At 60.1% G+C, this 14,827-nt stretch overlaps 1 protein-coding gene and 1 long non-coding RNA gene across 4 annotated transcripts; one reads left to right on the forward strand and one right to left on the reverse strand.

Moving 5' to 3' along the window:
- Positions 1-1,907: 1,907 nt before the first annotated feature.
- On the reverse strand, positions 1,908-6,589 carry LOC144616608 (uncharacterized). Its single transcript, XR_013555941.2, has 3 exons — positions 6,098-6,589; positions 3,804-5,878; positions 1,908-2,578 (listed from the first exon to the last, which is right to left on the reverse strand). It is a non-coding gene; the product is annotated as an uncharacterized LOC144616608 (long non-coding RNA).
- A 2,388-nt stretch (positions 6,590-8,977) lies between these two features.
- TMEM121 (transmembrane protein 121) lies at positions 8,978-14,554 on the forward strand. 3 transcript variants are annotated; one of them, XM_078447742.2, is made up of 2 exons: positions 8,978-9,220; positions 12,763-14,554. In XM_078447742.2, the coding sequence occupies exon 2, from the start codon at positions 12,936-12,938 to the stop codon at positions 13,890-13,892; it is 957 nt and encodes a 318-aa protein (XP_078303868.1). In that variant the 5' UTR covers positions 8,978-9,220; positions 12,763-12,935; the 3' UTR covers positions 13,893-14,554. The 3 variants fall into 3 exon arrangements, with proteins under 3 accessions (XP_078303868.1, XP_060483019.1, XP_060483020.1); XM_060627036.3 differs by lacking the exon at positions 8,978-9,220 and adding an exon at positions 10,738-10,843; XM_060627037.3 differs by lacking the exon at positions 8,978-9,220 and adding an exon at positions 10,749-10,847.
- The last annotated feature ends 273 nt before the right edge of the window (positions 14,555-14,827 follow it).

A 14,827-nucleotide genomic window follows, 5' to 3' on the forward strand; every position in this document is an offset into this window, starting at 1 on the left:
TTTTTAAAGTCATCTCTACACCCAGTGTGGGGCTTGAACCCACAACCCCAAGGTGAAGACTCACACACCCTTCCAACTGGCTAGCTGCACCCCACAGTCTCTGTGTTTTCTCTGATTAATTGTACACTGATTACAGGACTTCGCATTTTATTTTTATCTGGAATTTACTTTTGTTTCCTTCTTTTCCTTTTTTTTTTCAAGTTTATTTATTTATTTTGAGGGAGAGAGAGAGAGCATGAGTAGGGGAGGGGCAGGGAGAGACAGAGCCAGAGAGAATCCCAAGCAGGTTCTGAGCTGTCAGCACAGAGCCTGACATGGGGCTCAAACCAATGAACCATGAGATCATGACCTGAACTGAAGTCAGATGCTCAACCAACTGAGCCACCCAGGTGCTGCCTTCTTCTGCTCCTTCTTCTTTCTTCTTCTCCTTCTCCCCCTCCTTCTTCTCCTTCTCTTTCTTTTTCTTTTTCTTTTTCTTTTTCTTTCTCTTTCTCTTTCTTTCTTTCTTTCTTTCTTTCTTTCTTTCTTTCTTTTTCTTTCTTTCTTTTTCTTCTTCTTCTTCTTCTTCTTCTTCTTCTTCTTCTTCTTCCTCTTCTTCTTCAATTTTATTTATTTTTGAGGGGGAGAGAGAGACAGAGAGACAGAGAGACAGAGAGACAGAGAGAATGAGCGGGGGAGGGGCAGACAGAGAGGGAGACACAGAATCCGAAGCAGGCTCCAGGCTCTGAGCTGTCAGCACAGAGCCTGATGTGGGGCTTGAACTCACCAACCGGACAGGACAGCAAGATCATGACCTGATCTGAAGTTGGACCCTTAGCAGACTGAGCCACCCAGGCGCCCCCCACCCCCTTCTTTTTCCTTATTTTCTGCTTTCCACTGGGTGGATCCAGTTTTCTTCTGTTGGCTTAAACATCATGTATTTTTTTTTTCTTGTGGCAGTTGCTCTTAATTCTGTTTATCTACCAGATGACTTTTTTTAAAAAAGATTTTATTTATTAAAAAAAATGTTATTTTGACAGAGAAAAAGTGTGAACTTGGGGGGGGGGGCAGAGAGAGAGAAAATCCCAAGCAGGCTCCATGCTCAGTGTGGAGCCCAACTTGGGGCTCCATCCCATGACCGTGAGATCATGACCGTGAGATCACGACCGGAGCCAAAACCAAGAGTCCGCCTTTCCACTGACCGAGCCCCGGCGCGTTCTCATCGTGAGCCACAGCACATGTGCAGAAAAGCGCAAATGCTTGGTGTCGAGCTCCGTGAACCACCCCAGGGTGAGCTCCCACACGGCCACCTCTCCGGACGGGAAGGAGACCACGGAGCCACCTCGCGGGACCGGAAGGAGACCGCGGCCGCGTAGCTCCTGGGCCCTTGGCCCTGGGCTTCTCCGCACGCTCACGCGAATCCCGCGGCTCTAAGCGCCGCGACCCGCTTCCGTCTGGCGCTGGAGCTTCGGGCGGCCCCGCGGTGTCCCGCCGCACCTCTCGGGGCTGTGTTCGCGAGCTTCGCACTGGCCGCCGCGCGTAGCTGGTTGACTCACTCGCTTTATCGCTGCACGTTACGATGTACCGTATGGACAGCCTCGGCTCTTCCGGCTGTCGGGCTGTCGCCGTGTCTCTTTCCTGGTGGCGAGACACGCTGGCCGTCCCTCCCTGACCCTTTGGGAAGTGCCTGTTTGCGTTTGCCCGCATGTCCCCCCCTTTGGCTGTCCTCCTTCCTACTAACATGCAGAGGTTCTTGGTATGTCCCCGATGGGCGTCCCCTGTCGCTCATTAGCGCTGCACAAAGCGTCTCCCTGTGACTTGCCTTCTCGCCTCCTCAGTGGTGTCTTTTGATGAGCAGAAGCTCCTGAATTTCATGCGATCCAGTTTATCACTCTTTTCTTTTTATCCCTACTGCTTTTTGTGTCCCCTTTAAAATCTTTTCCAACTCCGGGTCGCCTGGGTGGCTCAGTCGGTTAAGCGTCCGACTTCGGCTCAGGTCATGATCTCCATGGCTTTTTAGTTCGAGCCCCAGGCTGGGCTCTGTGCCGACAGCTCAGAGCCCGGAGCTGCTTCACATTCTGTGTCTCCTCTCTCTGCCCCTCCCCCGCTTGCGCTCTGTCTCTCTCTCAAAAATAAAAAATATTTAAAAAAAAACCAATTTGTTTTTCCAACTCCAGAGTCAGAAAGCTATGGTCTTGCATCTTGCCCTCCACTAGGGCTTTCTTCCTGACTTTGCCCCTGGAATGACAAGTCACGTGGGACTGCTTTTCACCTTTTAAAAATATGTGATTTAGAGTAACGTCACTCTTCAGAGCACAGCTGTAGGAATCTTGGCCCTTCCCCCCTCCCACCGTGTGGACAGCCCCTGTCCTGGTACCGTCTGCAGGGAGGCCACCTGTCCCCGCGGCTGCGCGGTGCCCCTTCCAGACGGCGCCCCTCTGTTCCCCGGGCCCCGCGGCGCTGACTCCTCCAGCCTCACAATGGGCGGGGTGCTGGGTGAGTTCGCCACCCTGGTCTACTGCACGAAGGCTTGGGCTCTCCTTGGCTCTCTGCATTTCCATACACTTCTCACAGCGACTTCGTCAAATAGCAGCGAAACCTGTTGAGATTTTGCTTGCGATTACATCGTGTGTATCGACCCGTTTGAGGAGATGTGTTATCTCTATAAACGCGGATTCTTCCTGTTTGTGAGCACATCTCCATCTACTTAGGGGTAATTTATCTCATGATGTTTTCTTGTTTTCTGCACAGAGGTGTTCTACTTCCTTTATTAGACATATTACTTGTATTATGAACGGTATGCATAAATGCATATATGTACATCCGTTAAACATTATATATGCATATATATATGCATATACCTGATATATGTTACATATATACACACATATAAATTTCATTTTCTAACTGTTGAAAACTATAGAAATGTAACTGACTTATTTAAAAAAGGTTTTAAAAAGTTTTATTCATTTTGAAAATTTTTTTAACGTTTATTTATTTTTGAGAGAGAGAGAGCGAGTGGGAAGGGGCAGAGAGAGAGGCAGACAGAATCCGAAGCAGGCTCCAGGCTCTGAGCCGTCAGCACAGAGCCCGACGCGGGGGCTCGGACTCTCAAACTGCGAGATCCTGACCCGAGCCGAAGTTGGACGCTTAACCAACTGAGCCACCCGGGCGCCCCCACGACTGCCTGCTACATACTGCCCTGGTACAAACAATCTTGCTAAACTCACTTATTAATTGCAAACATTTGTTCTCTCGGTTCTATAGACTTCTCCAGGCACAAATCATATCACCTGCTCAAACTAATGACAGCTTCGTTTCCTCATCTCCAGCTCCTACTCCTTCTGTTTCGCTCCCTTGCTTCTTGGAAGAAGCTCCTGTGTCTGGAGCTTCGGGGACAGAGCCCAGCCGTGCCGGTAGCTGTCTGCTCTGTCTCAAAGAGGATGTTTCCAACTCTTCATTAGAAAGATTGCTCTTCGCGAGGGATCCTTCTCGATGCATTTTATCAGATTAAAAAATCCCCTTCCATTCTTAATCTACTGAAGGCTTTTAAAAAATACATCATGAACAGCTTATTGACTTCTATTAAATGTCTCTTGATTCTATTGATGTGATCTTATTTTTTCATTTAATCGTTCATGTGAAGAACAGTTTGATTTTTTAAGCCTTTCATTTAAGAAATGATTTCAAATAAAAAGCCTGCAGAAATAGCACGCACATTCCCCAAATGTCAACACTTCGCGGCTCTGCTCTGTCTCCGCATTCACAGAACACACACACACACACACACACACACGTAATATGTGTGGTACACATACACTCACCTATATTTGTACATGTAGATCTCCTGTGCACCTTTGGGGACGGGCTGCAGACACACCACCTATTTCCCTTACACCTCAGAGGGTTCCCGAAGCAAAGGACTTTCTCCTACATAACCTCGGTTCTACCTCCAAAATCAGGAAACCACCCCTGATCCGACATCCCCATCTCATTGGCAGATGCCACGCAAACTTCCTCACTGTCCTGGTGACGTCCTTCATGGGGCTACGACCGGTCCTGGCTCATGTGTGCATCTGGCTGTCACCTCTCCCTTGTCTTCTTTCATCTGGAATGTTCTTCTGTGTGTTCCTGACTTTCATGACCAGTATGTAGAACACCCCTCAATCATGTCTCCCCTGACTGTTGGGCACAGATATCACACAAGAGATGCTGTGCCTTCTCAGCACATCAGCCCAGGAAGCCCCACTATTTGTGCCATTAATTTTTTTAATGTTTATTTACTTTTGAGAGAGAGAGAGAGAGAGAGAGGGAGGATGAGTGGGGGAGGAGCAGAGAGAGAGGGAGACACAGAATCCGAAACGGGCTCCAGGCTCCGAGCTGTCAGCACAGAGCCCAATGCGGGGCTTGAACTCACAAATCACGAGATCATGACCTGAGCTGAAGTCGGACGCTTAACTGACTGAGCCACCCTGGCACCCCTGGTGCCATTAATTTTTATTGCTCAGTCAGAACGGCATGTGCCAGATTACTGTAAAATGACCTAAAAGTATGTTGTTAATTAATATGTAATTAAGGCAAACATCCAGTCCTTTGGGACTAAGTATTTCAGTTTTGTCTGTTTGTTTTTGTTTTTGCCCTTTGTAGGTGCCCTTTGTTAGAGTCAGTAAATGCCCTTCTATCTCTTGTTTGCTCAGAGTATTTATCGTGGATGGATGTTGAATTCTGTCAAATGCTGTCTCTGCATCAGTTGACATGATCATGTGGTTTCTTCTTTAGACTGTGAATATGGTGGCTCGCACGGATTTGTTTTCCTGACTCGAGCCAGCCTTGCATTCCTGGGATACCCTCTGTGTGGCTGTGGTGCCTTGGAGATATTATTTGCTAATATTTTGTTGAGGGTTTTGTGTCATGCTTGCCCTGGGGCTTTGATTTTCTCCTCTCTTGCGCGTTGGATGTTCTGGTTCCTCACACGCAGGATGATTCCAGATAGTATCCCGCACGCTCAGAGATTATGTTATGAATACCTGCTCTTCTAAAAATCCCACTGAGAGTGTTGACATTTTTTTTTAGCACGCCATCGGCCCAGCCCTCTGTGGGTTGTGGTTTCAAGGCCAGCGGTTTTCAAAGCCTTTACAGTGTTACCTGGGTCCGTCCTGTGTGGGCACTACCCCCGGTGGCCGGTATGGGACTCGGCTGCGGTCTGTCCTGTAGCCCAGTGCACAGACCTGGGAGGCACACACAGCTTGGGGTGAGCCCAGAAGGCACGAACGTCATGGGGATGCTTTCTGGATACTTTCTGGCTCCCCGGGGCTCCCCTTTCCAGTCCTCTGGCAGAGTCTGCGGCTTTGGCCACCCCGCCTCCTGCACACTCCCTGTGACGGCTCCTGCGACTTGGACAGAGGGCAGCGCTTGGCTCTCTCCCCTCCCCGCCCTCTGGGGACCACGTCCCCTCCCACGGGAGAGGAAGGTTTTCTCCCTCGCAAGGCACATGTGAACTGGTGCCTCCACTGCAGGCTGGGTGGGGGGTCGCCTGGGGGCAGGTGTGAGGGAGAAGAGAACCACCCCCACTCCGACACTCTGCCCGGAGCTCCCCCAGCCTCAGGGAGCATCAGGACGCCCCTTTCTTTCCTGCCCCCTGAGCCTGAACTAGAGAGCTCCCCTGGAGCTTTCTCTGTCCCCGTCCCCAGCCCCATCTCTAGCTTTCAGGCTGGGGTGAGTCCAGGCCGAGGGGTGTGGAGGGAGAGCCCGAGACCCACCCCCACTTCGGTAGTGCTTCAAATTCTGGCTCTTCCCACAGTCGGCCCGTTACGACTTTGCTGGGTCCTCGCGTGAGCCACGCGTGGTCCTCCTTTAATTGCTGCATCCAGTGGGAGAGACAGAGTCGGCCATGTCTGCTCTGTCTCGCCCCAAAAGGGGACCCGGGACATGAAAAGAAGGCGGCAACGAACAAACGTAAGACCCAGCAACTCTTCCTGTGTAACCACTTTGGATGGATCTTTGCCGGGGTGCGGGTGTAAACACACACTTGCCCTAGGCCGCCGGCAGGTGCAAGCAGGCACCGTGATGACTCAGCCTGAGCACCCCCCACGCAGCACTCCAGGGTGGGGGCACGTACCTGCGCAGCGACCCACCGCGGCTGCTCTGTAACCGCATTGCTTCCGGGGCGTATTTCCAGACCGCGTCTCTTCCTTTCCTTTCTCGTGGCTTTTATGTGTTCCTTGTAAACAAGGTCTGTTTTGTTGTTTTGTTTTGTTTTCTTTTTTGAAGAAATCAGAGCGATCGTCTTGGCCTTTCAATGGGAAAGTTTAGTCCATTTACATTTGATGTGACTACTCATACAATGGTGTTTAAATCTGCCTTTTAGAAAAGTTTCCTAATTTCTGCAGCTGCTCTGTTTCCACGCCCCACCCCCCTTTTGTTTTGTTTTGGGTTGCCTCTTTTTAAAAAAAATTTTTTTTAACGTTTATTTATTTTTGGGACAGAGAGAGACAGAGCATGAACGGGGGAGGGTCAGAGAGAGGGAGACACAGAATGGGAAGCAGGCTCCAGGCTCTGAGCCGTCAGCCCAGAGCCCGATGCGGGGCTCGAACTCACGGACCGCGAGATCGTGACCTGAGCCGAAGTCGGCCGCTTAACAGACTGAGCCACCCAGGCGCCCCTGGGTTGACTCTTAAAGCCAGCTTGGTGAGCTCCTCCCTACAGTGTGTGCCTGTTCCTTGGTGCTTCAGCTTGGTGCTTCCGGAGCTCATCGACACCGTCTTCTGTTTCCTTCTTGCTTTATATGTTGTCGGTTCACATTTCGACGTCGCGTTTTCTACACGTCACTACATCTCAGCATTTTTATCACCATGACAGACACCTTCTCTGCTCTCCTTTCCTCCCTGCCCTTATTTTCTTCGCCTAAAGGGCAACTTTCACACTGTTTTTGCTGCAGGCCTGCTCCAAACTCTCTCAGTTCTTGTTTGTCTGAGTAAAGAGTGATTGCAGGCCAGCAACTTACTCCTTCCCTGTTGCTGCTGTAACGCACCCCCATGCACTGCAAGCAACGCCCGTCTACTACCTTACAGCTGTGGAAGGTGGCGGTCTCAGTGTGCTAAAATCGAGGACGGCTCCTTCTGGAGGCCCTGTCATCCCGCTTCTCCAGCTTCTAGGGGCCGCTGGCACTCCTGGGCACACGGCCCCTCCTCCGTCATCCCTGCCCGGGCTTGGGGCCTCACAGTGTCTCTCTGACTCTCCCGCCACCCCCCCCCCCCCCACCTCCTTGTGATGACACCGGACCCACCGATGACCCTGGACGACCTCCCCTGCCAGGCCCGTAATGTCATCACACCTGCAAAATCCCAGTTGCCTAACGTGACGTGGTCACAGGTTTGGGGGATTAGGACGTGGACCTCTCTGGGGCCATTCCTCTGCCGACCACAGCCGGCACTTTCCTGCGGTGGGTCAAAGTCACCGTCCCATTGTCTCCTGGGTCGTGCTGTTGCAGCTGAGAAGTCAGCTGTCGCGCAACTCTCAGGCTTCTGCCATCCGACTGCCTTTCAGATTTTCTCTCCGGTTTTCACCAAAGACAAAGATTGTATGACGTGTGTACAGGTGTGGGGTTTATTGTGACGATGCTACGGTTGGTTGGGCTACTTGGACTCAGGCTTTGACATCTTTCGGCAGAGACAGAAACTCCTCAGACTGCTGCTGTGTCTTGCTCGGGGCCCTGGGCTTCCAGCCGTGCACGGAGCAGACCTTCCTGCCCGGGTGGCCCCCGCCCCGGGCTCCATGCTTCAGGACGCCCAGCTCCTCCTGCCGTCCCCGTCCTTGGGTCTTCCCCGTGCGTCCACTCTGCCGTTCACCCTCCCTTTGACTCTTGATTCCGGTTATTGTGTTTCTCAGCCCTACAATTTCTGTTTGGTGCTTTCCCCCCGTCTCGTCCGTCACATCGTTTCCAGGGCCCCGTGCCGGACCACGCCTGATCCCTCCAGTCTCTCGGGTGTCTGGGGTTCGTCTCTGTGGGGTTCACTCTGTGTTTCTGCTGGCTGGCTCCCGGAGTCCAGTCTGGCAGCCTGCGGTGTTTGAAAAATCACTTGTGGGATAACTGAGGCCTTCAACGGAGACGCTGCTCTCCCCGCGGGGTTTCACGTGCTTCCGCCGGGCACGGGAGGTGAGGCCTGCCCGGTCACTGGCAGCCGAGTTCAGAGCCGGAGATGGGCAGCCCCCCCTGGGCTGTGACCCCACCCACTCTGGGCCTCCAGGAGCCTGTGACCAGCACAGAGTTCACCTGGCACAGGCGTCAGAGACGTGAAGTTGCTCTCGCTCCTGAGGGACCCCAGGCACCCATGAGCCCCCCACGGTCCCTCTGTGATCTGGTGCAGCTCCGTCAGCCTTCCAGGCAGGTGGGGGGCATGGAGCCCATCCTCATGACTGCATGGCGTGATGGCCGGTGGCGAGGGGCTGCGGCTAAGGCGGGCGGCCAGACCGCAGTGCGGCAGGACAGCTGGATGGAGGCCAGGCCTGGAGTGAAGTGCACGGTGTTGGGGATGCCACCCCGATTCAGGGCAGTGGTGTTCCAGCCAGGGGAGCCTCTGGGATGGTGTACCCGGGGGAGGGTGGGGGGGAAACAAGCCTGGCAAGGCCGTGAGGGGCTGTCTTGAGAGATATGGCTGGGGGGCCGGCAGGGCCAGGCTGGGGGCAGCTCTACAGCCAGGCCCGGGAGCTTGGTCCTCTTGTCAAGGCCATGGGGACACCTCGTGAGGGGGTCACAGTCAGACTGGCAAGTCGGGAAGGTCCATCACGGGTGAAACTGTGTCTCCCCAAAGATATGTTTAAGTCCTGACCCCCGGAACGTCCAAATGCGACCTCATTTGGAAACGAGGCCTTTGCAGATGCCATCAAGTTAGGATGAGGTCACTGGGTGGGCCTTTCCAACATCACATGTTTTCACGTGAAGAAGACAGACGCACAGGGAAAGGCCGCGTGATGTCCGAGGCGGATGGGAGTGGTGCGTCCACAAGCCAAGGAAGGGGAGGGGTTGCCGGCGGCCGCCAGAAGCCGAGGTGCCACCCCGGAGTCCTAGTCCTAACCGTCCTCACCCGCTCTGGGCCCACCCTCGAGGGCCACGCCTCCACGCCCAGGCAATGTTAACACAAAGGGGAGAGCCAGGAGGGGGAGCGCCGCGAGGTCAGCGCAGAGCCGCCAGGGTGCTGGGGGTGGGGCAGGAGGTGTGCGGAGCCCTGGAGCAGCTTTGCAGGTTTGAGGCTAAGGACTGGGCTTTTAGAGCACTTGGGTGAGGTGGGCAGGGCAGAGGGGAGAGGTGGGCGAGGTGGGCAGGGTGAGGGTGAGGTGGGCAGGGCAGAGGGGTGAGGTGGGCGAGGTGGGCAGGGTGAGGGTGAGGTGGGCAGGGCAGAGGGGTGAGGTGGGCGAGGTGGGCAGGGTGACGGTGAGGTGGGCAGGGCAGAGGGGAGAGGCTGCAGGGGCTGAGGGGGCAGCTCCTTCCCGACAGTGGAGGCCACAGGGAGGTGCTTCTGGTCTCTTCCTACGCAGCCCGTCCCTCCTCTGCCTCCTGGGGCTGCCAGGGTGCAGCTGGCGCTCCCTGGGGCGGAGGCGGTGGGGGTCGTGTGCCCTGGGCCTTCTCCCCACCTCCCTCCGTATTGCCTTTTGTGCCTTGAGGCAGGGGGGCTTCTGGAGGCCTCTGGGGGAGAAGATCCACCCCGAGGGGTCTGGGGCCCCTCCCTGGGTACAAAGACAGCTTCGGGGTCCTGACCACACAGGTTCCTGCCAGTGAAAGCAGATGTGGGGGGCTGGTGTCTCCCAAGCAGCCACCCCGAGGGGTTCACCGCAGTAAGTTCTCACAGCACCTCGTCTGTGCTTCTTGTGGGTCGGTGGCCTGGGCAGCCCAGGGTCCTGGCTTCCCTTGGGCCAGAGACGTCCCCGCCCCCGGCGCCGAGGGAGCGCGTGGCAGTCCCATAGTCTCCTGCACAGACCGCATCACCCGTGTGGACCCAAGCACAGCTCAGGGCCTCAGTGTAAGCAGACCTGGTGTGAGTCGTGCCTCACCCCTTTGCATCAGGGGGATGCCGGTGCCCCTGCACCTCTCTGACGCTCCTCTCGTCCTCTGTCGGAGGGACGTGGGATGTGGGAGAGCAGGCATTAGGTGGGCTCCCCTCCTCCCACCCTAAGGCGGACGGCCTGGGATGTGCGGTGGAGGCTCCGTGAGGACACAGTGGTGACCGGGGTTGGAGGAAGGAAGCCTGAGCCTCCAAACCCGAGCGAGCGCCTGGACGGCTGAAGACGAAGGCCACCGGCTGCTCTTGTCTCCCACCCTCCGAAGGAAGCCAGGAAGGCTGGAGAGATCCGGGACCCGGGGCTCTTTGGGACGCGGCACCGACACCCACCGCACTGTCCCCACAGGCCGCTTGCACAGGGCCGGTGGTCAGCCCGGCCCCGCGTCCGGACCAGCTCCGCGGCAGGGAACGGGGTCCTCGGGCTGCCTGTCGAGGGCGAGTGGGGTCACCCTGGTGGGCGGCCTGGGTGGGGCCGCAGCGGGATTTCAGGGCGTGAGCGGGACTGAAGACCCGGCTGTGGGGTGAAGCAGGGTGCAGGGGCTTCCCGGGGATGGCGCGCGGGTCCGGCGGTGTCCAGCTCCCCGGGGCCAGCGGTCGCCGGCACCGCTGCGGCGCCGGGCTGTCGCCGTGGCAACGGGTGCTGCGGGGGGGGGGGGGGGGGGGGCGGGGCGCCGGGACCCCCACCGCGCGGGGCGGGGCCTCGGGCGGGGGCGGGGCCTCGGCGGGGGCCGCGCCGAGATCCGCGAGGGGAGCGAGCACGGCGCAGGGAGCGCGGCCTCGGCCCGGCGCGGAGGCTCGGCGGGCCGGCGGTGGGTAGGCGCGGGGCCGGGGGGTGCGAGCGGGGCGAGCGGGGGGTCGGGCGCAGGGGCTGGGATGCGCAGCGGCGCTGCAGGGCCGGGCCCGGCTTGGGCAGAAGGGCGGAGACGCAGCCTGTCTGGGGCAGCCTGGGTCTGGTCGGCGCTGGCGGCCCCTTCCTGTCCGCCCCCATCGGTGGGCACCGAAGGGGCGGCTCGGGGAGGGGGCGGGCAGGCGGCACGCGGGGGACCGCAGGGCCAGCCCAGGACGAGCCAGGGCAGGAGGGCCTGGGGCCAGCTCCCCAGGGAGAGGCCGGGCAGGGTGTGCGGGAGCGGTGGTCAGGCCCTGGCTCCGGCTTTCTGGGGCGGGGGCGGGGGATCCCCCTGCGAGCTCTCGTGGGGATGGGGTCTGTCCTGGCATCGTCAACCCGGGTTTGATGAGTGGCTGAGAGAGGGAACGAGAAAGCCAAGCAGTAGATGGGGAGGGGTGAGCGGTGCAGCGGCTCTCTGGCTATTTGGCCTGGCCAAGGGCTGGGAGGAAGGCCATTCCCAGGCCGCTGCTGGAGCCAGAGGAGGCAGGGTGGGAGGAGGCCCCTTGGGTCACGCGTGCCCACCTGGTGGCTGAAAATGGGGTGAGGGTGTGGTGTGGGTGGGGAGCAGGGGCTCCAGACACTGTTTTGGTAGGGACATGGTGCTATGACCCCCCTCCCCCCAAGGAACCCTTCGCTGGAGGTGTCTGAGCTCACAGTTGCGGGGTGGGGGGGGGGGGGGCCCTGTGTGTGGCTGCAGGGACCCCTGGGTGGGGCAGCAGCCGTGTTGAGGTCAGGAGTGGGGGTGCAGATTTGGTGGAGGGCCTCCTTCCTCAGTCTTGAGGGCGGTGGTGTCACTAGGGGCAGGCTTCACAGGCACGGGGGACATTAAATTTTATGTCCTTGTCTAGACAGGGCAGTAAACAGAGCCCAGGGCCAGAGGTGCTGCGGAGGGGAGAGGCGGGCTGAGGGGGCCTGGCTGGAAGTGAGTGGAAGTAAGTCTGCAAAGTGACTTTCAGTGGGTGACGGGTGCGGGCCCAGGTGTGGGGACCCAGTCTGGTGTGGGACTCTGACCAGCACAGTCACGACGATGCCAAGGGTGTGAGAAGTATAGGGGTCTGCAGAGCCCAAAGAAGGTCCCTGTGGGTGAGAGCGCAGGGCGGGCTTCCTGAGACGGCCCCAAAGGTGCGGGGGTGGGGGGGGGTGAGTGGCAGATGGCCACCCCTTCGCGGGGAGCAGGGCAGCGTACCTGGCGGGACAGGCGTCCACTGGCACGAGCCTCCGTAGGCAATGGGAGCCCTGGTGAGACGGGGCAGGGAATGGTCCACGGCCTGTGGACGGGTGTGTGGGGGCACCGAGTCCGCCGAGGTAGGGGTGGCGATGCTTGTGGGAGGGGATCCTCAGCACTTGGATGACCCTCAGTCCTGGACCAGAAAACACGCCCGGAGCGCCAGCGCAGCGCCCAGGGAAGGGGCCTGGGCCTCCGCGGGCCTCGGGGGCTCCGGGAGCGCACAGAGCTGAGGCCGCAGGCCCGCTTCCCGCCCAGCAAAGCGCCCGGGGGCGAGAGGACGCCGGAGGGCCGACGGCGTGGGCCCAGCAGGGGCAGACCGCCGGGGCCCGGGGATGCGCGCGGCCGGGAGAAACCACTTCCGTTCCATTTCCTTCCCGGCGGCCGCGGGAAGCCGGTCTCGGGTCTCAGGCAGGGCTGCAGCGCCCCCTGGAGGCCCCGCTCCCGGCTCCGGGTCCCCGCGAGCGCACCGGCGCGTGCGTGCGACAGAAGCCCCCCGGCGCCCCCGCGCGGGGACAGCGCCCCGCGCAGGAAGCGCGTCGCGGGGGCGGGGGGGAGGGGAGGGCGGAGGCTGTCCCCCGGGCTGCGCCCTCACCGTCTCCTCCGGTCTTCCCCAGGTTCCGAGCTCGCCGGCCGGCAGCGGTGGCGCCCTCAGAGCGGCTGGACGGGTCCTGTCGCGCCATGCCCGCGGGCTGAGCGCCGCCGCCGCCACCGCCTCCGCCGCCGCAGGGCCTCGTCCCGCCTCGCGTGGGGGCCACGCGCGCCCAGGCCGGGGCCCCGGCGGCCGACCATGGTGCTGCCGCCCCCGGACCGGCGCCACGTGTGCCTGACCACGCTGGTGATCATGGGCAGCATGGCGGTCATGGACGCGTACCTGGTGGAGCAGAACCAGGGCCCGCGCAAGATCGGCGTGTGCATCATCGTGCTGGTGGGCGACGTGTGCTTCCTGCTGGTGCTGCGCTACGTGGCCGTGTGGGTGGGCGCCGAGGTGCGCACGGCCAAGCGCGGCTACGCCATGATCCTCTGGTTCCTGTACATCTTCGTGCTGGAGATCAAGCTCTACTTCATCTTCCAGAACTACAAGGCGGCGCGGCGAGGCGCGGCCGACCCGGTGGCGCGCAAGGCACTGACGCTGCTGCTGTCGGTGTGCGTGCCCGGCCTGTTCCTGCTGCTGGTGGCGCTCGACCGCATGGAGTACGTGCGCACCTTCCGCAAGCGCGAGGACCTGCGCGGCCGCCTCTTCTGGGTGGCGCTGGACCTGCTGGACCTGCTGGACATGCAGGCCAATCTGTGGGAGCCGCCGCGCACCGGGCTGCCGCTGTGGGCCGAGGGCCTCACCTTCTTCTACTGCTACATGCTGCTGCTGGTGCTGCCGTGCGTGGCGCTCAGCGAGGTCAGCATGCAGGGCGAGCACATCGCGCCGCAGAAGATGATGCTCTACCCCGTGCTCAGCCTCGCCACCGTCAACGTGGTGGCCGTGCTGGCGCGTGCCGCCAACATGGCGCTCTTCCGCGACAGTCGCGTCTCGGCCATCTTCGTGGGCAAGAACGTGGTGGCGCTGGCCACCAAGGCCTGCACCTTCCTCGAGTACCGCCGCCAGGTGCGGGACTTCCCGCCGCCCGCGCTCGCGCTGGAGCTGCAGCCGCCGCCGCCGCAGCGCAACTCGGTGCCGCCGCCCCCGCCGCTGCACGGCCCGCCCGGCCGCCCCCACGGGCCCTCGCCCACGCGCGACGCCCTGGGCACGTGACGGGGCCCGCGCGGCTTGCATGGGATGGGGTGGGGGCGGGCTCCCCCCCCCCCCCCCTCCCAGGGCCAGGTTTGGCGAGTGCCCCGGCCGGGGCGGGGGTGGGGGGTGGGGGCGCCGCGGGCCGCTTCTTCATCTCAGGAATCCCTCGGACCGCGGACTCGCAGCCCAGCGCCCCAGCCGGCCCCCAGCGCGCCCGGCCTGCCCCCAGCGCCCAGTGCGCCGGCCGGTGGGGGGCGGGGGGCGGCTGGGAAGGGAGGACAGAGTGGGCGGAGGTGCGGTCCCTCGGGGTCCCTTGGTGGGGGCCTCTGGCTCAGCGTTTGGGGCCACGGAGGCCTCTGTCATTTTAAAGACTCGTGTTTACAGTTTTGTATCCAAAGCCGCACGGCCCTGTTTCCTGAGTCCAGTGTCCGACAGCGGGACGTGGTGGGAGGAGGGATGTGAGTGTGAGCGGGAGGTGAGGGGTCTGGGCCAGCCCCCTCCGGAGGAGCCCCCTCCGGCGGTGGACCGTCAGGACCTCCAGCTGTCACAGAGGCACTCTCCGCTCCAGCTTCACTGTCCCCGCCTGCAACTCTGTGCTTCCTGGAGTACCTCACCCAGGTCTCTGCATACCTGAGGCCCTGCGATGCCCCCAAGCCTCTGGTTCTCTCCTCAGTGCGGGAGTGGGAGGTGGGGCGAAAGGTGGGGTGGAGGGGTGGGGGGGGTGGAGGGGTGGAGGTGGGATGGAGGAGTGGAGGTGGAGGGTGGGGTGGAGGTCGGAGGTGAGATGGGGTGGAGGGGTAGTGGAGGGGTGGAGGTGGGGTGGGGGGGTGGAGGGGTGAAGGTGGGAGGTGGAGTGGAGGAGTGGAGGGGGGAGGTAGGAGGTGGGGTGGAGGGTGAGAGTGGGGTGGAGGGTGGAGTGGAGGGGTGAAGGTGGGATGGAGGGGTGGAGGTGGAGG

This window comes from Panthera onca, chromosome B3 (assembly GCF_046562875.1).
Source record: "Panthera onca isolate mPanOnc1 chromosome B3, mPanOnc1 haplotype 2, whole genome shotgun sequence".
NCBI lineage: Eukaryota > Metazoa > Chordata > Mammalia > Carnivora > Felidae > Panthera > Panthera onca.

Coding starts and splice junctions, on each gene's coding strand:
- TMEM121 (XM_078447742.2), top strand. CDS start 12,936: ATGGTGCTGCCGCCCCCGGACCGGCGCCACGTGTGCCTGACCACGCTG.